At 46.1% G+C, this 26,947-nt stretch overlaps 1 protein-coding gene across 10 annotated transcripts in view; it reads left to right on the top strand.

Annotated features, from left to right (window-relative positions):
* TENM4 (teneurin transmembrane protein 4) overlaps positions 1-26,947 on the top strand; it is a 601,437-nt gene that overhangs the window by 201,273 nt on the left and 373,217 nt on the right. For all 10 annotated transcript variants that reach the window (XM_019623651.1, XM_019623656.1, XM_019623660.1 and 7 more), the window contains 2 exons: positions 2,659-2,946; positions 6,606-6,875. In XM_019623651.1, coding sequence (XP_019479196.1) covers positions 2,659-2,946; positions 6,606-6,875 — 558 coding nt within the window. The remainder of the gene's footprint in view (positions 1-2,658; positions 2,947-6,605; positions 6,876-26,947) is intronic.

Below are 26,947 nucleotides of genomic sequence, written 5' to 3'. Positions count from 1 at the left end.
ACCATCATTATTGTCACTTAGGAGGATGAACTGGAGGTAAAGGGCCAGAGATCACAGAAGCTAGGCAGCAGTCACCATAAGTCCTCATTCAAATTAGACCAAAACAGTGCTTTGGGTCAAAAGCCAGTATTGGGTCATGATATCAATTTTGGGAGTTATAATCAGCCTCTTTTTTAAAAAGTGAAAGAGAATGAAGTAGGAAATATCAGAGTGCATTGCTCATCGTGTGGTAACTTTGGTATTGGGAATTCTTGTTCCCATTTTATACATATAAACACACACGTTCACATACATAAATCTGTGTATCAATCAGGTCACAATGTGAGATGTTTTCCAAGTTACGAATTGCAGTCAAAAAGGCTGTACAGACCCTGGAGCAGAAGGTATCATCACTGTCTTCCCTGGCCGCAGGCACTCAGAGGACTGTCATCTTGTCAATCGGTGCCAAGAGGCCAGAGCTCAGAGCCCTGGGTTTGGGCCCCAGTAAGATGATCACTGATTTCTATCTATCCTAGTTCATACCCCTGTCCCAGCACTAGTTTCCAGGGATATTTTAAGAAGCGGGTCCCAAAAGTGTGACCTACTCATCTTGATTGGCCCTGGTTACCACCCTAAGGCAGTCTCTGCAGAAATGCTGGCTTTGCCACTAACTCACCATGTAGCCTTGGACAGCAGGCTGTATGGCTATGGGTCACTATTGCCCCATGTATAAAATGGGGGTGAAAATCATTGTTTTTTACATGCTTCATGGCTATTATGAGGCGCCAGTTAAATTACAAACCTTTGCACTCTGAAAATCACAGAGAAGGTGTAGAGGAAAGTCTAATGATAAATGATAAATCCCAAGACTGAGTGGTAAGCTCAGACATTCCCTTGCTGAGCAAAGCAATGCAGCTTTCCAGGTTAGGACATGTGGACCCGTTTGAGTGGGTCTAGATCACTCTTTAATGAGACAGAAAGAGTTTGCATTTGGAGCCAAGATAAGACCTGCCCTGGAGAGGGCCTTTGGGGTCTTAGGAGGGAGGAGAGTGTCTTCAGGCCAAAGGGATGCCTCAGATATCCGTGATCAAAGGCAGAACTTTGAAAATGCAAGCCCTCAGACCAAAATGACCCATCAGTGTGTTTTGTTTGGCCTGCAAAGTATTTTGAAATTTTTAACAATAATGGATAGCATTTAAAAATTATACATTTTATATCTACGTTCAAATTTTCAGCTATTCTTAATTTACATGGTGCCCTGCACTCCTGCATCACAGTATTGGCAGGCACTGAGTAGCCACTGCCCTCATGGAGAGGCCTCAACCCCTGCAATGAAACGCATGGCAGCACAGTGGATCACAGCTGTCTCTCTGTGGTTTCTCTAATAGGATAGTTACATAGCAGAATGTTTTGTATACTCACGTTGCTCTGAAACGTGGAACAATGAAAGAAAGCACTGAGAAGGTTTTATGTGTCGAGAAACATAAGAGTTTGCATAGTTTGTGCAGGATATTCTAGTTTCCTTCTGCACTGACCTCCTGGCTCTTGTAGATTGCTATGTTTGCTACCCCACAGCCAAAGGAATACAATTGGAAGGAGAAAGGGGGTGTTGTGACAGCTTTAAAAAAATCCTGGTGTGTCTAGGGCAAAAGTTCAAGATGGGGAAAAGAGGAAAAAGGGAGATTAAGAACTTCCCATCCATCAGACACCCTGGCGACACCCAGACATATGGGGCAGGCGCTATGGCTTCCCCAGGTGCTGATGGTGCCACTGATCAGATGGGTGAGTCTGGAAGGATGCTTTTGTGTGTGAGAGTGGGAGGGAGGAGACTCCGAGGGGCTTAATAAAATAGGAAAACTCAGGCATCAGAACCAAACAGATCTGGGCTCAGATTCTGGCTTTGTTAGTAACCACCTAAATGACCTTGAAGGAGGTTCTGAACCTTAGTTGTCTCAACTGTCAAATGGGGATTGGTTGGCCAGTTAATTAAATAAATGTGTATCAAGTGCGCCAGGATCTGTTCTAGGTGTTATATACAGATCAGGAATGAGCAAAACAGGTAAAGCCCCTGCTCTCCTGGAGCTGATATATTAGTGGGAGAAAACAAATAAGCAAGTAGTTATTGAATGATCTGGTGGTGATAAGTATGGATCGGTTGTTTATACCTTGGCTCATTTCCCCAAAAAAGTTGGAGACAGTCATAACAACCCTGCACTTGTGATGATTTAATGAGATAATATATGCAGAGTGCTTACTTCCACCGGTGTCTGTATTGAGTCGTTTATTTCACAAATCTTTGAGGAGCCCCTGTTCTGTGTCAGGCCCTGTCCCAGCTGGGAAGATGATTGGAACAAACACCTGATTCCTATGTAGGGGGATTAGGAAGACCAGTTCCCTCTGGCCCTTGTTAGCTTCCTTGACGCCCCCCACTGGAGGAGAGGCTGACTCCTTTTCATGGTGGACAGATGGAAGAGCAGAAAGAGACAGGATTAGAGCCTCTGGGTGCAAGTCACCCTGTGCTACTTGTGGTTTTGTGGCCTTGGGGCGGTGCCCTCGCCTCTCTGAGCCTGAGGCCCTTCTCCACAGCATTGCAGGGTGAATCCAGGTCTAGGATGGGAGTATCGTCTTTGCCTCCTGGAGCCCAAGCTCACGCCCTTTCTTTGGTTTCTGCGGCTCCAGACCACTCGGCCCTGAGTGCGGCGAGGACCCTGTTCGTGGATGTGGAGGAGAGTGGGTCGGAGGCCATGGACGTGAAGGAGAGGAAGCCATACCGCTCGCTGACCCGGCGCCGCGATGCCGAGCGCCGCTACACCAGCTCATCAGCGGACAGCGAGGAGGGCAAGGCCCCGCAGAAGTCCTATAGCTCCAGCGAGACCCTGAAGGCCTACGACCAGGACGCGCGCCTGGCATACAGCAGCCGCGTCAAGGATATGGTGCCGCAGGAGGCCGAGGAGTTCTGCCGCACAGGTGAGGGCAGGCCGGGCCGGGGAGCGGGACAGGGAGCTTTAAGCCATTTTGGCACTGGGACCTGGTCAAAGCCTGCCTGGAAGTGTATTCTTAGTTAATTAATTTTCGTGCTCACCCACTACGTTGGCATAACGAGGTGGTTAGGAGCTGGGCGTAGGACGGCCCGGGGGGGGGGGTGAGTTCAGGGCCTCAGGCTCTTCTCTAAGCCTCACTCCTCACCTGTGAGGTGGGCACGAGTGGTCTCCCTACTGCCCTGAATTGTTATGAGGACTAATGAGATGGCGTGTTTAAGTAGTAAGTTTGACACCACCAAGTAAGGGCTGAATAAGCCTTAGTTATTAGTTTTGTTATTTGTTCATATATTTATTCGTTCAACAAACACATCTTAGCACCTTTTTGTGTCAAGTTCAGTCCTGACCTTGAGAGGAAGGTGTTTCTGAGAGCGACCTAAACACTTAGTAATTTGGGGACTGTCCTGGCACCTGACTCCCACGCCTTCGTTTCCTACACACAGTGATCACCAACGCCTGTCCTACTCCGGAATATGTTCCAAATCCATCTCTCTTCTCCATCCCCTCTGCCACTGCCCCAGTTCAGGCCACCATCTTCTCTCTGGTAGAGTTAACACCCCCTCTTCACCCAGTGTTGCCCCCTATGAACCATTCTCTGCCCTGCAGCTGGAGTGAAGTTGGAAATGATTCTCCGTTGCCCGGAACTTGAGCTCTTTAACCTGGCTTGATAGGGCTTTCCCCACCTTGATTTGTCTTTCCCGACCTTTTTTCCCCTGCCTCTCCAAACCCCACCACATATGCTCCAGCCCTGCTGGACTGCTCTATCCCCACTCCTGCCATGTATGTTTGATACCCTAGTGCCTCTGCGATTCCTGTGTTTCTGCCTGTAGAGCCTTGCGCCCTCTTTGATGCCTGGTGGGCCCCTACCAACCCCTGACAGTTCGTTCAGCCCTCCCTGATTTTGCCCTGCCCACCCCCCTTCCACAGACAGGGTTAGCCAGGCTCTGTGCTGTGTAATTTATATACTTTTTTTTAATTGTTTTTTAATCCTAACAACAGCCTTAAACTGAATCACTTACCCAAGATCACAGAGGTAAGAGGAGCTGGTCGCACATAAACACCCATGAAGCCTGACAGCCTATGCAGCCTCCCCCACAGGCCTGGATCTACACGAAGGCAGACTTGTTAGTAAGGCCGCCTCTCAGGCTTGAAACATGAGAGGTCTTCCATTCTTTCCCAGATTGTGGGAAAAAGCTCAAACTCTGGCATCAGACAGATCTGGATTTGAAGTCTCACTCTGCCATTGTTACTACCCTCAGCTTCTCACCCTGGGCAATGGGGTAACTGTGATGCCCCCTAATAGGCGGGCAGTCAGAATTAATGAGGACTATAAATAAAGCACTTGACACGGCACCTGGCACAGAGCAGATGCTTCGTAAATGCTGCCTACTACTGATTGTCATCTCTGGGTCTCAGGGAGGGGAAGGGACAAAATGGTGTCAAAGCTTTCCTCCAGCTCTGTCCTGCCCATGCTTGATAGAGCTTAGTGAGCCCTGCCAGGCCCAGCTTGGCCTGGATGCCACCCTAGCACATGAGGCTGCAGAAGGAGCCCTTTCTGATCTTTGTAAATAACAAATAAGAAGCAGCCTCGTCTCACGGGCAGGCATGAGCATTGCAGTTCACAAAGTACTCTCACTCCCATTACCTCCCTGAATCCTCGAAAATCCTGTGAGGGTAGCAGGTCATAGATTATCACCCAATTTAAAGACAAGAACACAGGCCCAGGTGAGGTCACCAGCCCAAGACTGCCCAGCTAGATGTTGAGCGAGGTAGGAGGTCAACCTGTATCCTGACCTCCTCGGGAAAGAGGCCCGAATCTTAAAGCAAACAGAAGCGCTTCTCACGTTTGGTGAAAGAAATCTTCTAAAGTCACACACCAGAGGGGCTGGGCTTGCTCAATGGAATCCCTGATCCCTGAGAGTCAGCCCTCACCTTCCATTTCTCCAGTCCTGGGATGTCTCAGCTCACTCATATCGACACTGAGTCTGGCTGCTTAAAAGGATATGCAGGGCAAGCCATATGGAAATCAATGAAGCCGGGGCTGTTTATTGCAAATAAATTTGATTTACACTTAATGTAGCAGTCATTCTTCATAATGTGTGACTGGCGTCCCTTGAGAGGGCTGGCCCAGCAGAGCAGGGGTAAGGAAAGGAGATCAGAGATCGGCACGTGGGGCACACAGGAAGTGTGGTGTCCAGAGCGGGTGGAAAGCAGGCTGAGGGGGCTTAGGCTCCAATTTGGAGTTTTCTTCCACTTAGAAGGAAGCAAAGGAGCAGGGCAGACTGGACAATGGCACGTACGGGCGGTATTTAGAATATTTAACATCTGGTGTGGCCCAGACCCTGACCAGTCAGAATGTCTGCCTGGCCACTGAATAGAGCCCAGAGGCCGCTGTTGGTATTAGTCATTTAGAAACTGCATCATAGGGAGACTTGGGGCGGGGAGAGCAGAGGGAAGGGGCTGGAGTAGGCAGAGCGGAGCTGGGGGTGCTGGGAGTGAGGAGGCTTGGGTATCAGTTATTTGGTTGGTACACAAGTAATTGCCGTTTTGCCATTACAAATGATGGCAACAACCACAATTACATTTGCACCAACCTAATGTTGACCAAGCAGTATGAAATTATTTCATGTCTTTAACTTCTTTGCTGGCAAACCCCTCTCCTCCCCCATACACCCCACCCCCAGACTGGAAGAGGAGACCCAAGGCTCTCCATTCAATTTACTTATTTTATTAGTTTCAGGTGCACAAAACAACATAATGATTAGACATTTACACCCCTCACAAAGTGATAACCCCAACAAGCCTACTACCCCTCTGACGTCGTATAGCTATTACAGTACCACTGACTATATTCCCTATGCTGTACTTTACATATTGTGACCATTTATATATTCAGTTATAGTTGACATTCAATATTATATTAGTTTTGGGTGTACAGTGTAGTGGTTAGGCATTTATATAATCTATGAAGCGATCCCCTGTTAAGTCCAGTACCCATCTGACACCCTACATAGTCTTTACAACATCATTGACTATATTCCCTATACTGTATTTCATATCCCCGTGACTATTTTGTGACTACCAATTTGTAGTTCCTAATCCCTTCACCTTTTTCACCCTGCCCCCAACCTCCTCCATTCAATTTAGCAGACATTTATTGGGCCCCTACTGAGTACCAGATTTTGTTTTAGGCAAGGGGATTTAAAAATGAGCAAGACGTGGTCCTCGCCCCTGGGTGGTCATCTCCAATGGATGGGTCAGGCCCTTAATTCTGTGTGGGATGACTGGGAATAAGGACTCTCAGAGGGAGCTCAGGGGGAGAAGCAGTGACTTCTTTCTGCACAGGGTGTTGGATTAGGGGAGACTTCACAGAGGTGCCACCTGAGTTGGCCCTTCCTTTCAGGGTATAGAGGATTTGGGCTGGTGGGAAAAGGGCAGAAAGAGCCATGCAGGCAGAGGAAAGTCACGGGCATGGAACACCACAGTGAGCTCAAAGGACAGCAGTGAGCCCTAAGGTCAGGGGCCAGGCTTCCGATGGGGAGACCCATCCTCAGCACCCTAACCAAGCTCACCTGTGTTTTCTCCCAGGAGCCAACTTCACCCTACGTGAACTGGGGCTGGGGGAGGTGACACCGCCTCATGGGACCCTGTACCGCACAGACATCAGCCTCCCGCACTGCGGCTACTCCATGGGGACCAGCTCTGATGCCGACATGGAGGCCGACACCGTGCTGTCCCCCGAGCACCCTGTGCGGCTGTGGGGCCGGAGCACGCGGTCGGGCCGCAGCTCCTGCCTGTCCAGTCGGGCCAACTCCAACCTCACGCTCACCGACACCGAGCACGAGAACACCGAGCCCGGTGAGTGGCCTGCTTGGCCTGTGCCCAGCACTTGGGTTGCAAGACCTGGGCTTTAATTACAGTATGGATTTTCTGCTCCATCGCTTGGAGCTCTGGTGAAAGTGGGTGAAAAATTGCTTTGCTCTGGGTAGTCAAAAGTCAGAGCCTCTTGTACAGAAATACCCACCAGTTGGTGACAGGGCAGAGAATGGGTCTCTGCTGTTTCTTGCCAGGTTAGGGAGGTGGCTAAGGGGTGGAGTTATTGCTTACAAATGCCTGTGTGTGAGGGAGCAGAAGGGCCAAGGGAGGCTGGCAGCCCATCCCCCACAGCTTGTCTGCTGTCGCGCCAACCGTGCTGGTCCTGCCTGCGTCCTGCTCATGTAGTCTGCAGCCTCCGGGCGCTTAGCAGCCCTGGGCGATCGCCATGGGTGCCGCCCTCCCCCAATATCTTATGTTGCTCAGAGGATGGCTTCTAAACAAAAACCGTCATGTTGGGGTAACTGGAAACTTGAGGGTTGGCTCCAGCTTTCCCATATCCCATCTGCAGATTTGGGGAGGTGCTGGCTGCCCTTGACTTCTTATTTCCACTCTCGTCTCTGCAGCCCCCTTCTTCCACGGCCCCAAAAGAGGCTGTGGGAGAAAAAGATATTTAGTTCACACACCTCCTTTCTATGGTGGAAGAAAGGGAGCCTGGTTTCAGAATGTCCCTTCTTACTCTGGGGCCCGTGGACTCTGAGTTAGGTGCAGCCCTGCAGTGAGCTGCTGAGGAGTCTCCTTTTCTGTGGTGCTTTGCAACCTGCCAGTCCCTGGGCAGCTTTGTGGAACCAGGTCTGCACTGAGGAGTATCCTACTGGAGTCTGGCAGCGAAGTTTTGGGGAGGGCGGCAGAGACCAGGGACAGCTCCTCTCTCTGGGGGAGGCTTTTGTTTCTCAGGGGCCCAATGAGGGGGCCTGCGGATGCTTCCACGCCAGAGGTGGGAAGGGGAATGTGGGGAGGACAGTGAATGAGAACTGAAGAGCCAAGCCAGGTACCAGCGCCCCCTACTGGTTTCCAACTCTAGCTTCAGAGGTGAAGGCTTAGTTGGTTTAGTCCCTGAAAAGGATGCTCTAGCTGAATTACGTAGAACTCAATCCCAGATTTGGGGTTGGGCAGAAGACCAGGAAAGGTCAAGGTCAGGTGGAAAATTTAGCTCTTTAAAGAGTCAGGTGCAGCAGAGTTCCAAATATCGATTTTGCCACCCCTCCCAGAGAACTCGGAGGCTTTCCTGAGGAGCCTGTGCACTGATCTGAGGGGTTGGTGGAGCAGCCAGTCCTGGATACTGGTTAGGCAGTGTTACCCTCCCTTGACCCCCAACCAGCCCTCTGAGAGGGCCAGTGACCTCAGCATTTGAAGGAGCTCCCCCGCTCTGCAGTGGGGAGCCATCCACACTTCCTCATCCACCTTCCCTCCAAGGCCCAAGCCGAATCAGCAGCCCTTCCTGTCCCTGCCCTCACCATGCACTGAACCAGAGCACCAACACAGCATGTGAGGCCTGTAGCGAAAATGGTATCTGATTAGGAGACGGGGATTCTCTTCCATTGCTGACCTGACATTGGAGAAGTTGGATCCTTTCTCTGGACCAACCTCAGTTTCCTTATCTATAAGTGGCTTAGATGAAATCAGCATTTACAATATTCTGAGAATGTTGATAGTTCTTAGATGGGAGAGGGGAAGTGCTCTGTGGTCAAATAGAGTAGGAAACACTGGGTTAAAGAAAGTTAAACCAGTTTCTTTACTGCAGGACTTTTCAGAGTCTTTAAAATATGTTAATGTGCATGCCAATGGGTAGATTACCAAGGAGGGATAGATGCAACAATCTCCAAATTGCTCTGAGCATAGAAACCTCTATTCTTAGAGCATCTGCTGGGTTTTTGGGGAATAACTGAGCTGAAAGACCTGCGGGCCCTTCCCGAGCTAGGATTCTGTGGTTCTAAGTGTTTACGTGAAGATGGAGGCGCACAAGAGGAAACTGATAATAACAGTAAATGTTCATAGCTGCTGCTGATTATCAGACCCCAAGTACAGTGCTGAGTGCTTTAGTTACTCATTTACTCCCCCTACAACCCTTTCAGGTAGGTTTTATTATCGTCCCTGCACAAAATAAGGAAACTGCTGCCTTGAGAGGTTCGGCAACCTGCATAGGTCACACAGCTCACAGGATGGGATTTGAACTTGGGCCTATGTGACTCTGAACTCTGTACTCTTGAGGCCTAGTTATAATGAATTTCCTCTGCAGCGAAATACTTAGGTTGTTTGTTCTTTTGAACGCTTCTGGCCTGCCATCGTGACAAATGAGCGCTTTTCCATAAAGTCATGACAGAGTGCAATGCATACCGCCCACATTATTGTGCATTCCCTCAGAGCTGAATTACAGCAGAATTAAGCCTCCGTTGGGCGATAATGATATAGTCAATGAGCCTGAAGAGCTTCAGCCTTTGGTAACGGGGACAGGGAGACGGCTGTGTGCATCTCCTGGCCGTGCAACCCTCTTCTGATGGTCCATTTCTGCACTCTAAGCCTCATTGTATTCAGGGAAGACCAGGGCAGGCAAAGGAGGTGGACAGGTTAATCTAACAAGGAGCCACTGGCACCTGCATCCCTTCCCAGCATGGACTCCCCACACGTAGACACCCCACGGGTGCCCACATGCTTATTCACTTTCTCCCAGGTGGGAAGTTACATTAACAGCTTTGTACATACCTTGGTCTAAATAATGACAGTGACTCATACTGACAGTAAATGAGCCATAGGATTGGCTCCCTTTTATCCATTAATGAGGTTGAGGTGCTCTTGTTCACACCTTTGTCTACTCAATTTACAGCTGAGGACTGGGGCTCAGAGAGGTGAAAGGCGCATGCGCCTCATCTATTGTTGCGCTGGAGCCAGGCTCTGCAGAAATCTGGGTTCCTTCCCAGCTCTCCCTCTCTTCTCCCTGTTGCCCCACTCTTCAGCCTTCCTCCTCTGCCCTCCTTTTCTCACATTCATCCCCCCAAGCACCCTTTTTTTCTGCGATGAGAGCCCAGATCTTGCTACCAGAATAGGGCCCAATTCCACAGGACATGTAAACCAAAATATCACAGTGTGGCCAGTTTTCTGGAGTAGAGTAAAGCCATACTGAAGACCTACTGTGTGTCAAGCTGCTGCGTAATTGTGGCTGCTTTGAATCCTCATGACAATACCACGGCCTTGCCATTTTCCAGATGGGAGAGCTGAGGCCAGCTCCATAAAGGTCAGCTGAATGGCCCGAACTTGTGCAGTTGAGTCAGCAAGTCAGCAGAGCTTGGTTTTGAACTCAGATCTCGCTCCTCCTATAGTCTGAGTCCTTTGCCTACCTCCATTTGAGTCAGCCAGGGTGTTGGACTCTCCATTGAGACCACCAAAAATGTGTGACTGGGTTCTCAGAGCTCCCTACCAGAATGAAATGCAAAGCATCATCAATCCCCAGCAACTTCCAGCCACAGGAACCTGGCTCCGACTCCACCCATGCCTGGCCTCGCATTAGTCAATAGTAATTGTCAATAGTATTGATAGCGGTGGAGGCTTTTGCTGAGGTCACAGTGATGCCGCATGCAGCTGCCATCAATAATAACTTTTATGGGGTCCATTAAAACCAATTTCGGCCCCTGAAGGTTAATGTCAGCAGCTTTTATGTCACTGCTTAATATCCAGAATAAATACAGAATTGACTGGGTAATGTAAACACAAATCTTCTTCCTCAGGGCCTCCAGGAAGGGCTGCCCCCAGGCCTCTGCTGCTGAGGGGGCCTTCAGGCTGGGGAGGGGTGGGCAGTGAGGAGGCGCTGGCATCATGCTAGGCACACCGTTGGCATTCAGTAAATGTTTTCTAGAAAGCAGTTACAGTGTGAGCTCCATTTGTACCCACTGGGTCAGGCTGACACAGTGTCTCCTTCGTAGACTCATTCTGTAATTTCTTCTATCCCTACACCAAGCTCCTTCAGTGTGCCTGGCATTATTCTAGAATCAAGGCTCTATTGGATCTTCAGAAAAGTCATGACGCATGTTTGCCTCAGATGGCGCTAGTTGATTTTTGGAAGTACTAGAGTCATTTGCATCTATGTTATTGCTCTGTCATTTGATTTTTGGAAATTTTACAACAAATTGAAGATGGAAGACCAAACTGTGCATTTTTGCCATATTTTACTGTTTTACTTCCATAAAGGGAAAAATGCGCATCAAGCTTGTGAAAAGTTGCATAAAGTTTATGGTGACAATGCTCTACAAGAACATCAGTGCCAACAATGGTTCATGAAATTCCATGCTGGTGATTTTGATCTTAGTGACGCTCCTCAGTCAGGGAGGCCCACCGAGGTTGAGGACGACAAAATAAAGGCATTGATTGAGTCAAACCCATGTGACACAACACGAGAACATCCATCATTCAAGCATTCATGACCACCTGAAGAAGCTAGGATACATAAGCAAGCTCGATATTTGGGTTCCGCATGAACTCAAAGAAGTTCATTTGACAGCGCGTATAAACATCTGCAATATGCTCATTAAACGTGAGGAAAATTATCCTTTTTTGAAGCGACTGATAACGGGTGATGAGAAGTGGATTGTTTACAACAATGTGATGTGCACACTGTCTTGGTCCTGACATGATGATTCACCTCAAATGACATGGAAAGCAGACATTCATCAGAGGAAGGTTATGCTCTCAGTATGGTGGGATTTTAAAGGTGTCATGTTTTTCGAGCTCCTACCAAGGAACCAAAAAATCAATTTGAATGTGTACAATTGAACAGTTTGAACGAATCCATCATCCAGAAATGTCCAGAGCTTGTTAAATGTAAAGGGGTTGTGTTCCATCGTGACAACGCAAGACCACACAAGGTTTGATCACCCATCAAAAATTATTGGAGCTTAGATGGGATGTGTAGCCACACCCACCATACTCGCCTGACCTTGCACCGTCAAACTTCCACTTATTTCACTCTCTTCAAAACTCCTTGTTTGGTATAACGTTAAAGTCAGATGAGGCTGTAAATCAGCACCTTGTTCAGTTTTTCACAAATAAAGACAGGTCCTTCTATGAACAAGGAATTATGAAGCTCACTGAAAGATGGCAAAAGGTTATCGAACAAAATGGGCAATATATCATTGATTGATCTTTGTTCTTTATATAAATAAATAACCTTTGAAAAACATAGACAAAATACGTCATGACTTTTCCGAAGACCCAATAGATAAAAATTGGGGAAGCAGAGGTAGGACCACCTTGTGGCCCTATCTGCAATATAATGGAGTTGTAGCAGGCAGTGGTGCAGAGTGGAAAGAATAGCGGGTCCAGAGATAGCAAGGACACCTGGCCTTCAGTTCTGGCCTTCCCACATCCTGGCTCTGAAACCTTCATTTCTAAAACATGCCAGTGGTTACCACGGACTGGGAGAGGGAGGGATGGAGAGTTAGTGTCTAATGGGTGCAGAGTTTCAATTTGGAATGACGAACAAGTTCTGGAGATGGTGTTGTGGTGATGGTTGTACAACATTGTGAATGTGCTTAATGCCACTGAACAGCACACTTAAAAATGGCTAAAAGGGTTATGTATGTTTTGCCACAATAACAACAACAAAAAAGATACAACACTATCATGCCATCTTTCTTCCTTGAAGTGCTGCTGTGAGCCCGTACTATATTTGTGAAGTGTCCGGTCTGCATCAGTCCTTAATTCATGCTGGCTATTCATATTAATTTTTTAAAGAGCTGTGGGATGCCAGTAAAAGGAGCTATTTGTTTTGCCTGAGGGCGCAAAGACTCATCCCTTAATTCTGCTCACGGTCCGCACCTGTGCTTAAAGACCAACTAGGATTTCACTGAGCATAAGGGATCTGACAGAGGCATTCCCAGTAGAGGCAACTGCACGAGCCAATGCTTGGAGACATGAAGCGGCGTGGGGGGCCTGGAGAATAGCGAGAATTCACTCCTTGTTCTAACCTCAGAGGCACATGGAGAAATTCACATGGAAAAGAAAGAATAAAATGGAATTACAGTTTACCCCCAAATTATCAATCAGCCTAAATATCAAAAGGGAAATTATTGGTTAACCTAATTAGGCAACCAAATTGCTTTTTCAGAACCAGAAGATCAGGTGAGCATCTCCAAAGCACAGTGAGAAAGAAGCTCATCACCAACTTAACTCGATTTATCATCTATCCTCCCTGGCTCCATGCTCATGAGACTTGGTTTTAAAAATCTGTAAGAATATTTATCATTAATTCCCTAAGTGGCCAGAGAATTGCTACCACCCAGCCATTGTACATAGGACTCCATCTTCTAGGATAGGAAGCCGGGCTCCCTGAGCTGAGGTCGGGATTGGTCCCCCACATTTGACTCCCAGGAATGCAGAGGTGCCCATTATTGTCAAGGAATTAGAGTATCTTACTGGAGAATATTATCCACATAATGGGGCTGTAAGGCCCTGAGTTCCAAGAAGAATTGGGAAGGGCCTGGTAGAGTCAGAGCACCTAAGAATGTGGGAGTGAGAAGGGACGTAGTGACAATTAGCCCATGGACTCTTAACCTTTCTCCATGTTCTAGCCAAGGAAGCTGAGCTTCAAGAGATTAGGTGACTTGCTGCAGGTTACACAGCGAGTAAATGGCAGAGCCAGGGTTTGTGTCCAGATCTGCCTCATTCCAATGCCATTCTCTTCATTGACCACTGCACTCTATAGTTTGCTCTGTTAGATAGAAACTTGTTTTTATTAGCTCAATACATATAATATATACAATCTGTGAGATGATTCTAGATGTTTCCATAACATAAACTTTTTTTGTCAGTGTTAGAAACTTCCAGGAAAGAAACAAATCCATAACCTGTGACAGCTGAGAAATATAGCTAGAGATCATACCAGGCCACTCTCAAATTGTGATATGCTAGACAAACAAGACGTATAAAGTAAGAATTATACAATAGAAATTTAAGAGAAAAATTCCAGCCAGAAGTTAGCAGAGAAGGTTTCATGGAAGAAGTGCTGGTCCCTGGCCTTTGAGGGCTGGGAAGGGCTTTAACAAGAAAAGAGGGGAAAGAAAGGGAATTCTGTGTGGTCACAGGCATGGAGGTGGACAAACATAAGTTGTGTCCCATGATGCTGGTACATAGGTATGTGACTGGGACTCTGGGGGCAGAGTATGCTGTGAGGGAAGGTTGCAGAGTTAGGTGGGTCATCTGTCATCTAACTAAAGTTTAACAACTATTAATTTTTCTAAGTGAATTTTTTGAGCACCTACTATGTACCAGGAAGTGTTTTGGGTACTGGGGTTCCAGCATGATCAACACAGACAAAACTGTGGGGAGGCTGATGACAAATAAGTTTAGCAACTAAATTATATAGGATGGTTCAAAATGATATGTATTATGGAAAAGGGGATAGGGAATGCTAGGGTAGGAGAGGGGTTGAAGCTCTAAACATGGCATCCAGAGAAGGCTTCACTGATAAGATGACATTTGAGGTGGGTGAGGGAACAAGTGGTGAGGATGTCTGCAGGAAAAACAATCCTGGTAAAAGGAAGGATAGGTTCAAGAGCTTCCAGGATGGACCATGTCTGGCTTATTTGAAAAGTGTCAAGGAGGCTAGTGTGGCTGGGGTAGGGGAGGAGGTCAAAGAGGTGATTGGGGTAGGGGTGCGTGCAGACTATTGCATGGGGAGCCATGGTAGGGTTCTGAGCTGAGGAGCGGGAGGGTCTGACTAATATTCGGACAGGATCGATCTGGAAGCTGTGTTGAGATCTAGTGGGCTGTGTAAAAGTAGGAGACCACCACAGTCATCTAGGAGACAGGAGGGGAGCTCAGGACAGGAGGAGGCATGCAGGCAGTAAGGACAGGATCTGCGCTGGTGAAGGAAACGAGCTGCCTCTTCCCGCTTCAGTGTAGGTTCTCATTAGCAGTGAGGAAGACCTCAACACTCTTAGGCTCTGTGACCAAAATGGGCTCGCAGGTACTCTTAGGGGAGGGGGCAAGCTGACCCTTCTTCTGGCCTCACAGCTGCGTTGGCCTAGTCTCAGAGTCCTTTAGCACTGGCCTGTCCCATGCCACAACCCATGCTCTCTCTTGTAGTTCACGGCCTTGATCACGAACCACCTCCTTGCCCATTCTTTATGCCACGCTCCATCCTGCTGCGGATCATCTTGGTTTCTGACCTTGTAATCTGACTCCCACTCCCAGCCTTTCATTACCTCCCACATGAGACTCTTGGCCCCGCCTTTTCTTGTTATCATCATGGCTTCCCTTTGGCCATAATCCCAGCCTTTTCTTCTGCTCAGCTGCCTCAAATTGCCTTGGTGAAGTTTGACCTGGGGTTTCCTCTCCATGGCACCACCTCTGCTGGAGTTGCCAGTGATCTGGAAATGGGTGTCCAAGAGCCACTAGCATTCTTGTTCTTGTGAGTTCCTTTTAAGAGGACTTTACAAAGCCCTGGCCTGTTTTAAATGCTTCCCACATCCACTGCCCACCGCCAAGCTCTGTTGCCCTCCCTGGTAGGCAATGTGTATTACTAGAACACCCTGCTTCGGATCTGGAAGGAGGAAAAGAGAGGCAGGAAAATTCAGAGCTATGCTAAATTAGGATAGATTGTATTCTTGAAACGGGGTTAGGACCTGCTGTGTGTGCACAGACATGCAGCAAATCGGATTTTGCTTTTAATTTGAGACAACATGACTTTCAAGTTCAATGGAAGCAAAGATGTACACAATGTCAAACTTCCTACCAGAAGATGATTGCAAGGCTTTTTTTTTTTTTTCCACATCAGTTAGCTCAGCTTTGTCCAGCGAGAGGGGCTCCTAAGCCTGTTTCCACTTCATCTAACCCAGGATGACTTAGGGGCAAAAAGGGAATAACTGATGGTGGGAAATGTGCTTCCTTGCCACACAAGTCCGATTCCAGTGGTGGGTGTGTGGAGTCCAGGGCTGAATCTGGTTTCCATTTTAGGCTCTGTGACCAGTTCCAGTGTGACCTGGAGCAAGTCACTTCTCCTCTCTGGGTATTGGTTTCCCCATCAGCCAGATGAGGTCATTGCAATCTCAGGCAGCAAGATAACTCGGAAGGATAATGAGCTTTGGAGTCAAACTTAGAATTCCAACTCAGCCACTCAGGAATTGGGTGGTTTTGTGCAAATGATTGAATCTCACTGAGCTTTGTTTGCTTCATCTGCAACATGGGAATGAATACACACCTACCTCCTAAAGTCGTAATGAGCATGAAAGGCAGATGTGCGCACGAAGGATCCAGGACTACATTTTCCACACTGTGGATCGTAACTGATCCTGAAATCAATGCCATGGCTCAGCTCCATCATTTGAAATAATAATAATAATAATAATAATAATAATAATAATAATAATAATAATAAATGGAATAGAGAGGAGCAGGGTACATAGCACATACGCATAGTAAAGTACTATGGGAATCTCAAGCAGCAAGATCAGTCCTATTTTGTGAGTTTTTATTTTAGTTGTCCTTTCTACACAACACTTGTACTAGGTCATCATATACAATTTCTTTCCTACTATGGTGTTGAGTAAAAAAAGGTTTAAAAGGTGGTACCTGGGAATGGTAATTCCTTTTGTTCAAGGACCCCACACCTTGAAGATTCCATGAATCATAGATGTCATAGTTTCAAACAAAAACTATTGATGAAGTACCATATTTTGCCTTGTATAATGCTCTCCCATGTATAATGCACACCCGCATTTTTTGGCCCAAGCTTTCAGGGAAAAAATCTTTTGCTTTAATTTTTTTATTCAAATTTTTATTTGTTTACATTTAGGCACTTGTTTTATGTATTATAAAGGAATTTTAGCATTTATTTTCTAACATATGGTACAAGAAATTTTATGTAATAAATAATTGCAAAACACAAGAACAGATACAAGGTACAAGAAATTTTATGACCTGGTAACAAATTTACGATATTTATGCATCATAGAAGGCCAAGAACTTTCCATCTTGCAAGCTCATCATAAATTTAACAACACTGATTATTGTATTCCAGGATATTATTGGGTTGTTGGAAAAGTCATGATGCATGTTTACAACAGATGGCTTCTAGTTCATTTTTGGAAGTACATTCGCATCTATCTTATTGCTATGTCATTTGACAGCTGACAGTTCTAGCTTCATTTGAAAAAAAATTGAGCGATTTGGTTGAGTTTTGGAGATTTGACAACAAATTGAAGATGAAAGACCAAACTGTACATTTTTGCCATATTTTACTGTTTTACTTCCATAAAGGGAAGAACGCGCATCAAACTTGTGAAAAGTTGCATAAAGTTTATGGTGACAGTGCTCTACAAGAACATCAGTGCCAATGATGGTTCACGAAATTCCGTGCTGGTGATTTTGACCTCAGCGACACTCCTCAGTCAGGGAGGCCCACCGAGGTTGAGGGCAACAAAATAAAGGCATTGATCAAGTCAAACCCACGTTACACAACATGAGAGATTCCAGAAACATTGAATATCCATCATTTAAGCATTCACGACCGCCTGAAGAAGCTGGGATACATAAGCAAGCTCGATATTTGGGTTCTGCATGAACTCAAGGAAGTTCATATGATGGTGCATATAAACATTTGCAATATGCTCATTAAACATGAGGAAAACGATCCTTTTTTGAAGCGACTGATAACTGGTGATGAAAAGTGGATTGTTTACAGCAATGTGGTGCAAACACCGTCTTGGTCCCGACGTGATGATTCGCCTCAAATGACATTGAAAGCAGACATTCATCAGAGGAAGGTTATGCTCTCAATGTGGTGGGATTTTAAAGGTATCATGTTTTTTGAGCTCATACCAAGGAACCAAAAAATCAATTTGAATGTGTACTTTTGGCAATTGGACAGTTTGAATGAATCCATCATCCAGAAGCATCCAGAGCTTGTTAATTGTAAAGGAGCTGTGTTCCATCGCGACAACGTGAGACCACACACAAGTTTGATCACCCATCAAAAATTATTAGAGCTTGGATGGGATGTGTTGCCACATCCACCATACTTGCCTGATCTTGTGCCATCAGACTTCCACTTGTTTCGCTCTCTTCAAAACTCCTTGCGTGGCATAACGTTCAAGTCAGATGAGGCTGTAAATCAGCACCTTGTTCAGTTTTTTGCAAATAAAAACAGGTCCTTCTATGAACGAGGAATTATGAAGCTCACTGAAAGATGGCAAAAGTTTATCAAACAAAATGGGCAATATATCATTGATGGATCTTTGTTCTTTATATAAATAAATGACCTTTGGAAAACATAGATAAAATGATAAAATATGTCATGACTTTTCCGACAACCCAATATTTTGCATATGGATATTATTGATTTCTAGAGTTACACTTTTAACTCATAAGCATAAATATAAGAATTAAAAACATTTACATAGATACAGAATTAGTACTACCCATGTATAATGCACATCCTTATTTTTCCCTCACAAATTTGGGCAAAATGCATTATACATGGCAAAATATGGCTTTTCTAGGGCCTCCTTACTGAGACTGAGTGTGTATCTTGGCAGGGCTTCATGGTTCAGTTCAAAGAAGCTGGGCTCTGAGTCAGATTGACTTGCCCAAGGTTACATGGCTTATATAATGACAGAGCTGGAATCCCTGGCTTGTGGAACCTGACCATCTCTCTCCCTCCTCTTCCTTAGCTCCTCCTATGTACATGATCATTTGTGTGACTATAAGCCCTAGGGTAGCTATGAGCTGTGAGGACAAAAGGACAAGCACCCTAAAACAGAAGGAGCTGATTTAGGAGGTCACAGGGGACTGGCAGAGTCATAACCTGGGTTCATGTAACCAACTGAAAATCCCCACTCACCTCTAAGGCAACTGGAGAGGAGCCCAGGGCAAATAAACCTGAGCACCACATGCAACTAGCATGTTCCTCAACCCATGGATCCTTACCACAATTTTAATTTCACACTCACCAGCCCAGGCAGACAGACTGCAATATAGAAATGACTCTCCTTGGGCTGGAGGAAGGCATGTACAGCAAGGTGTGAGCAAGGGCTCCTGGGAGTTCGTATGGGTTTGATACATGAAACTTAGCATGGGGAGGTTAACAGTGATTGCCATAGGATCCCTATAACCAGGCTCAGTGCAAACCCTACAAAATACCTCTTCAGGGAAGAGGGCTCAGAGAAGACCAGATCCTCCCCCAAACTTTTCCCAAAGTAACAGGCCCAACTTCCTCCACTGATGGGAAGTAGCGAGGGCAAAGAAGAGGAACAGTTCAGACTATCTCCAGAAGGTCATAGGGAACCACAGCAAACGTATAAGCAGGGAGAGGTCAAATATGGCAAGCGCCTCCCCTGATTCAGGCTGAGGATATCAATCTATAAGACAGAGTTTGTTTTTCCCATTTTATGGTTGATGAAATTCCCCTCCCCATCCCCAAGGATGGAATCCTGTCCCTCCCTAAAGTTGGATGTTGAAACTCTAACCCCTAACGTGATGGATCATATTTGGAAATGGGGCCTTTGGAAGGTAATTAGGTTTAGATGGAATCAGTGCCTTCATAGGAAGAGGAAGAGAGAGATTGTTCTCTCTCTCTTTCTCCCCACACACACACACTTAGGAAAATCCATGCGAGCACACAGCAAGAAGGCGGCCATTTTCAGGCCAGGAAGAGAGTCCCCATGGGAACCCCAACCACGCTGGCATCCTCCAGAGCTGTGAGAAAATAAATTTCTGTTGTTTAGGCCACCCAGTCTGTGGTATTTTGTTATGGCAGCCCAAGCTGACTAAGACAGGCCCCCAAAGCTTAAGTCACTTACCAGCCATAAAGCTGACACCTAATACAGGGCTATCATAATCCAAAATTCTTACCCTGGCCATACTGCCTCATGAAGACAGGAATGTAAAAGTGTCTGAGACTGCCAATGCTTTTGTGGGATAAAAAGGTGCCAATATGCCATACCATCTCCTCCAAAAAACAACTTAGTAACTCACACTTATAAGCATAGACTCTGGAGCCATACTGCCTGGGTTTGAGCCCCATCTCTTCCACTTACCAGCTGTGTTCCCTTGTGTTACACAAGGCAATTCTTCATCTGTCCATGCCTTAGTTTTCTTACCTGTACGATGGGGCTAATTCTGTCTACGTCATAGTGTGGTTATAAGAATTGAATGAGCTCAGAGAGTTGAAGCATTTGACGGAGTGCCTGGCACATAGGACGTGCTAGATAAGCATATGCTGTTGTTGTTATTAATTGTACAGTGCTTTGTGATTCACAAAGTGTTTTCACGTTTTGTTTAACATTTGCAACAACCTTCGAGGTGGGTATCAGTCTCATCATTATTGGGAAGTGCTCTGAGATCACACAGCTGGCAAGTGACAAGATGGGATTCAACCCCAGGTCCCTGTGACCCCACACCATGCACAGCTGTCCGTACTGCATCTGGCAGCTGGTCAGCCTGGCTCTTTCTGCCAAAGATGACGCTCCCCACTTCCACGGCCAAGTGTGAGAAGACTCCAGCAGGCCTGATCTTCCTCAGGCCAGTTTTTCCCAGTCCGCGCTGTGAGAAATGATCTCTGCCCAGGCTATTTGTTCAGGACGAAACGTCTCTTCACATAAAGAGCCAAGCCCTTTATGTTCCAAACACTGAAGAGGACTTTTCTTGCCGCTATTGCTCAGCAGCTGGGCTCCTAAATGAGTTTACTGTGCTCAGCTTTGTAGGACCTTAACTACAAAACAAATTGCTTTCCTGAATGTGCCTCCAAGAAGGAAATAATCGTATGGAGCAAACCAGGTTCACCGTGTGGCATAAACAAAGGGAAATTGTTTGCCCTTCGAGCTGCTTATAAGGATGGAAGAGGGAGGAGAGAGGAACCATCATGGATGTGGAGTGGGCTGTGACAATGCAGAGGGAGGCTCTTCAAACAGGAAGCAAGTGGGCTTAGTCAGAGGTTGGACAGCAGCACGTTAAGAGTGAGGCACCTCGGGCATCTCTTCCGCCCTGCAGCCTCTCTCAGGAGTGAAAAGGAGAAGCTGCTTAAGCCCACAGGATTTACCCTTCTTTCCACCTGCAGCCACAACTTCTGATAATTTATTACCTCAGCACTAGAGTTAGGAGTGCTCAAAGATGCATTTTATTTGGAGAAAATGTGCCATTTTTTTCTCCATCTAGATTTATAAAGCTCTTTCAAGGGTCTACTCTGGCACTAGGCCATTATTATTCACATTTAGGGAGTGTGTAATAGTTCACAATGTCCTTTAATACCCAAAGTTTCATAAATTATCACAGCATCTGCCCAGCCCAGGGCACCTGAGCCCACACTCTGAGTTTGGTCCCTAACAGTAGATCTTTTAACTTAGAGCCCATGTCAGGGGGTGTTTAACGCTCGGTGAGTCACAAGAAGGACTCACAGGGCTCAGCGTATAGGGAGATTCACGGTTAAGACTTATTGCAGCAAAAGGATACAAAACCAACCAGCAAAGGGGAAAGGTGCAGAGGGTGAAGCCCAGAGGAAACCAGGCACAAGCTCCCAAGCGCCCCCTCCTCGGGGTCGCACTGGCTGCGCCTAATTCCTCCAGTGGATTTGGGATGACACATGCAAAGTGCTTTCTACCAAGGAAGCTTGAGAGAGACCCAGTGCCCAGAGAGGAATTGGCCTTGTGGTAGATGATTTGGGGATGAGTTCAAGGAAGTAGATCTTTGCTCTGGATTGGACACTGTCAGGAAGCAGGGGTTGTTCTGTGCCTGGGAGTCTTAATAAATCTTACAAAGAAGGCAGGAGGAATGAAGTGAAGTGAAAATTATAATTGAAAATGAAGGGTAGGAGGATATTTGGTCATTTGGGGGTATGGTCATGTTCCTGAGTTCAGACATGATTGCAGAGTGGTCTTGGCATTGTCTTGATCCATTATAGTCACAGAGTCGCCTGCCGGTCTGAAGCTGGTGTGTGAAATTGCTCCTATTCAACAGGAGAAAGCCACCACCTAGCTGTGAGTTCCAGCCCAGTTCCTAGCTGTTGGAAAATGCTATTCCTTTTTTCATCATAAACCAAAAGACAAAGGGATGGACCCACTGTACCAGGATGACAGCTGACTTCAAGAACCTCAATGACCTGTGCCCATCATAAATGTCAGTGTCCTGGGAAAATAACAATGAAAATTATTTAATAATAAGTGCTATTATGTTAATTAAGTACTATTCAAGAATCACTTGTTTAATATATAGTCAATAAGTAACAAAAGTTATTTATTGAATATTTATTATAAATCAAGTACCACATGAGCCTCTTTAAATACATCATCTCATTTCATCCTTTGTAATATCTCTGCAAGATTAGTATTTGGGGTGTTTTTGCAGATAAGGAAATAGAGACTCAGGTTAAGTGACTTCCCTCAGGCCACCTGTCTAATAAGTGGCAGAAGCCACACTCAAATGTGGTCTGCCTGACTCCAAAACCTGTGCTTTTCCCACTGCCCCCAACTCCTAGACATGTAGATACATACAGTCATTGAGAGAAATGGCCTGCCAAGCTGCGGCCGAGACTGGTGTCACTCCAAGGAACATGACAGCTCGGAGACAAATCCAAAGTGTGTTTACAGACAGGAAGTTTTGGGGACCACAAAAATGTCACAGGCCTTGGCAGCCCAGGCCCTGGCAGAGTGTGGTGGTTCCCATGAGCTGCAGTAGTAGCTCCAGCCATGGGAGCCCATCCTGTCATCCCCAGAGAGGGAGGGTGTGCTAGATCTATTTATTATTCCTGCACAGCCGGCTAATTACTATGAAAAAGAGCTGCCCATTATTGATTAACTTTGTATTCCACCACAACAATGTCTTAATGAAGCTCAGCGCGTCTAACTCAAAAGCGGGGGTGAATCTTTTAAGTAGCAGTGATGGTTATCCTTGCCATCCCCTTCCGAGATTCAGCAGGTTTAAAGGGTCGGGTTGAGGGGAAGGAGAAGTGGGATTTGAAGACCTATTTATGTGGGTCCTTTGGCTGGATGCATTATTTTCCTTTCCATGGCCCATTTTGTATTTATCTAGAAATGTTTTCACAGATCTATGTAGCTCTAGGCAAGACTATGGTTTATTTATCTCTCTCCGTACAATCAGGACCTGGCACAGGAAATTCTGTAAATATGGAGAGCTCAGAATGGGAGTTCACTGCATCCTGATGCATGCACATGCCCATGTTTCACAGTACTAGACCAAGGGAGGCCCAGAAAGAGGAGGCAGGAGAACGGGATAATTATTGGATGCTACATTGGTTTCCTAGGGCTGCTATAAACCAAGTACCAACAAGTGGGTGCCTTAAAGCGACACATTGTTTCACAGTTCTAGAAGCTAGAAGCCCAAAATCAAGGGATCGATGGGGCCATGTTTCCCTCTGAAACATGTAGGGGAATCCTTCTTTGCCTCTTCCTGGTTTCTGAGGGGTTGCTGGCAATCATTGGCATTCCCTGACTTCTAGCTGCGTCACTCTAGTCTCTGCCTTCATTGTCACATGGTGTTGTCCCTGTATACCTCTGTCTTCACATGGCTGTCTTCTTATAAGGGTACCAGTCATATTGAATTATGGGGCCATCCTCCTCCAGTTTGACCTCATCTTAAACAAGTACATCTATAATGACCCTATTTCCAATTAAAGTCATATTCTGAGGTGCTGGGGGTGAAGACTTTGTCTTAGTCTGTTTGGGCTGCTGTAAGAAAAATACTATAGACTGGGTTGACTTAAACAACAAACATATTTCTTACAAATCTGGAGGCTGGAAGTCCAAGATCAAGGTGCCGGCGGATTCGGTGCCTGGTGAGGGACCAATCCTGCTGCTTCTTGTGTTGTCCTCGCATGGTAGAGGACATGAGGGAGCTCGCTGGGGTCTCTTTCATAAGGGCACTGATCCCATTCATGAAGGCTCCACCCTCATGACCTAATGACCTCCCAAAATCCCCACCTCCTAATACCATCACATTGGGGGGCAGAATGTCAGCATATGAGTTTGGGGGAGGACAAAAACATTCAGTCTATAGCAAACTTCAGTGTATCTTTTTTGGGGGGGAAAAGAATCCATAACAGATGCCTGTTTGGTTCCAGGCACCATCTCAGGCTCTTTGGCCCCTACCACCCAGCAGCCTGGTTCTTAAGTGAGTTTGTAGCATCTTAGGGCCCTAGGAACTATAAATAGGAGAAACCATTTTAGTCTGAATGATGTGGCAGCTGTGCCTCTCCACGCTGGGCTAAGGGACCCTGACACCTGACTGTAGCTTCTGCTTTCTTTCCCTGGCACACACCAGGTCAGACATCAAATCCTAGGCCTCTTCTAAGTGAGCGAGACCCTTCACAGGGGATGTGGGTGCCACAGAGAAGATTCCTCCCTGAGACCATGTGGGTGACCCTAGGGCCTTGCCTATCACAGCAAGGGGTGTAAGTATGTGAGAATATGTGTGTGTGGCTGTGTGTACATACATGACTACATGTGCTAATTTGAGTGTGTGGAGGTTTAGGAATGCGTGCATATGTGTGGTTCAAGTGTAAGATATACTCGGCAGTATATGAATTTGACAAAGACAATGTCAGTGTCCTTATGTCAGAGGAGAAATAAATGTGTGGCAGGGTGTGGGAACACATGGAGATGAGTGTGTGGGTTTGACTGTATGTGAGAGTCTGTTTGTGTGTGCCTGTGCATGAATGGGGAGGGGCGGATTTCTGCCAAATACCTGTTGTATTTTAGACTCAGGCAGCAGGCAAAGGTAACATCTTTCCTTCCATTAAGATGGGGAAGAAAGGCTTTGGGGGCTTTTTTTTTACTACAAAAAAAAAAACAAGAGGCATCATCCAGTTAGCGGTTGTTAATTAGGAACAGGTCCCAGGAAAGCTGCTTCTGCGGCAGCACCAATAAATCACTCATTAACTGTCCATGGTTGCCTGCCTCCGAGCCGGGCTTCTCTGCAGCTGGAGCTCCGTCGGCAGCCAGGCCAGGCCTACCCGCTGTAGATGTATCCGGAGTTATCTCCCAGTCCCCCTCCTCCTAAGAGCATCCCCAGGATGCCGTAGGCAGAGGAGACGCCTGAACCCCCATTCACTCATTCATGGAGTCAAGTCCGAGTTTCTGTAAATCAAGACCACAGCCCCAACCCACTCCTTCTGACCTCGTTGGCTTCATCTCGCACCATTCTGTGTTGATTCAGGTTTCAGACTCAAGCGTTCCCTGATCATGGCCTTTTTCACAGCCTTGCACATGATAGAGCTGTTACTAGGCATCTACCTTGTCTCATATGGAGGTGAGAGACTAGTGGATGCTCAGGAAATAAATTTCTGCTTGACCAGTCCCCTCCAACGTTCTCACTAAAGTAATATCCACCAGCAATGTTTTAAAGTATTGAATTTGGCTAAAACCACCATAGGCTATCCTGTAGGAGGTAGGAAAGGGACTAACTGTTTAATGAATATGGATTTTCTTGGGGGTGGGGGTGATAAAAATGTTCTGGAATAGATAGTAGTGATGTCTGTGCAACATTGGAAATATACAAGATGCCACTAAATTGTATACTTTAAAAGGGTTAAAGTGGTAAATTTTATGTTATGTGTATTTTTCTATAGTGGAAAAAAAATACTTAGAAAAAAATAAAAACCCACCTAGAGCACCTTATTCCTCCATTCCTTCAGCACACATTTACTGAGTGCATCTGTGGGATCAGCCCACGGGGGTACAGAAGTGTTTGGGATTAGGGGATGCAGATGGATATACCTCAGGTAGATGCTTCCTGGTTTTTGGGGGGTTTTTGGTTTTTGTTCTTTAGTCACTTGAATTAGCGCTTTCATTGTTAAAATGTAACGAGCTCCATAAAGCCCATGCATCACAATTCCATTGAAAATACTACCTGGAAATCTGGAAATGTTACATCTTGTTATGATTCCTTGGATAGATTTGTGCAGTAGATTTGTACAACGTTTAGCCTATAAATGTGTGGCTCTGAAATGCAAAACCTAAATATCCCAAACTGATAATGTTTATTAGACCAGTGCTTCTCACCTGGGGTGATTCTCCTCTCCCACCTGGTGACATTCAGCAATGTCCAGAAACTTTGTTTTTCGTTTTTTGTTTTTTTAGTTTCAGGTGTACAAAGCAATGTAATAGACGTTTACACCCCTCACAAAGTGATAACTCCCCTCCCCAATCTACTACCCCTCTGACATCATATATTACTGTTACAATTCCATTGACTATTCCTTATGCTGTATTCCACATCCTGTGACTCTGTGTGTGTGTGTGTGTGTGTGTGTGTGTATTTATAGTTGACATTCAATATTCAGCTTCAGTTTCAGGTGTACAGTGCAGTGGTCAGGCATCTGCACAGTCCATGAAATGGTCTCCCTAATAAGACAAATGCCCATCTAACATCCTACAGAATCTTTACATTATTGATTATATTCCCCCACCTGTCTTTTCTATCCCTGTGGCAATATTGTGACTACTAATTGGTGCTTTCTAATCCCTTTACCTTCTCCCCCATCCCCACCCCCCAATGCTTCATGTTTTAACAAAGCAAACTGTATAATCCTCAAAACACTGGCAGCTTGCTCTCTTTGCCCCTACTTTATATACATGAGCACACTAAGAATCACAAAGGGACTTGCCCAAAGTTACAGCGCTCCTGAATGGTGGAATAGGGTATGAATCAGAATCTAGCTCCTGCAAGCTTGTCCTGTCTCCAGTACCACATGCTTCCTCCAAGTTTCAGACCTGGCACTCACCAACTAATTTAAGAAGAATACTGCTAGAGACTGAAGAACTGTGTGCCTGCCACACGAGACATCATCAAGGACAATTCTTTCACCACCTGCTTTGGTTGAGGGCCCTACCATCTCTCCTGTCAGGCTCCAGACATCCAGGCCCCCCACCCCACTCCATCCTCAGCACTGACAGTGTGCTGATCTTTCTAATCTGATTAGCTAGATGCTCCCTGCTAGATGTTTCTATTAGTGCCCTGACCCCCTTGCTAAGCAATAATTTCAGGAGCCTGTGACTTTGGAATGACATTCTTTATGTTTGTGTTTATTTTTATAAGTATAGAAAATCTATCCAGATCTC

This window comes from Hipposideros armiger, unplaced genomic scaffold (assembly GCF_001890085.2).
Source record: "Hipposideros armiger isolate ML-2016 unplaced genomic scaffold, ASM189008v1 scaffold_556, whole genome shotgun sequence".
NCBI lineage: Eukaryota > Metazoa > Chordata > Mammalia > Chiroptera > Hipposideridae > Hipposideros > Hipposideros armiger.
Note: the sequence above shows the minus strand (reverse complement) of the source record. Positions and strands in the feature narration are given on the sequence as shown.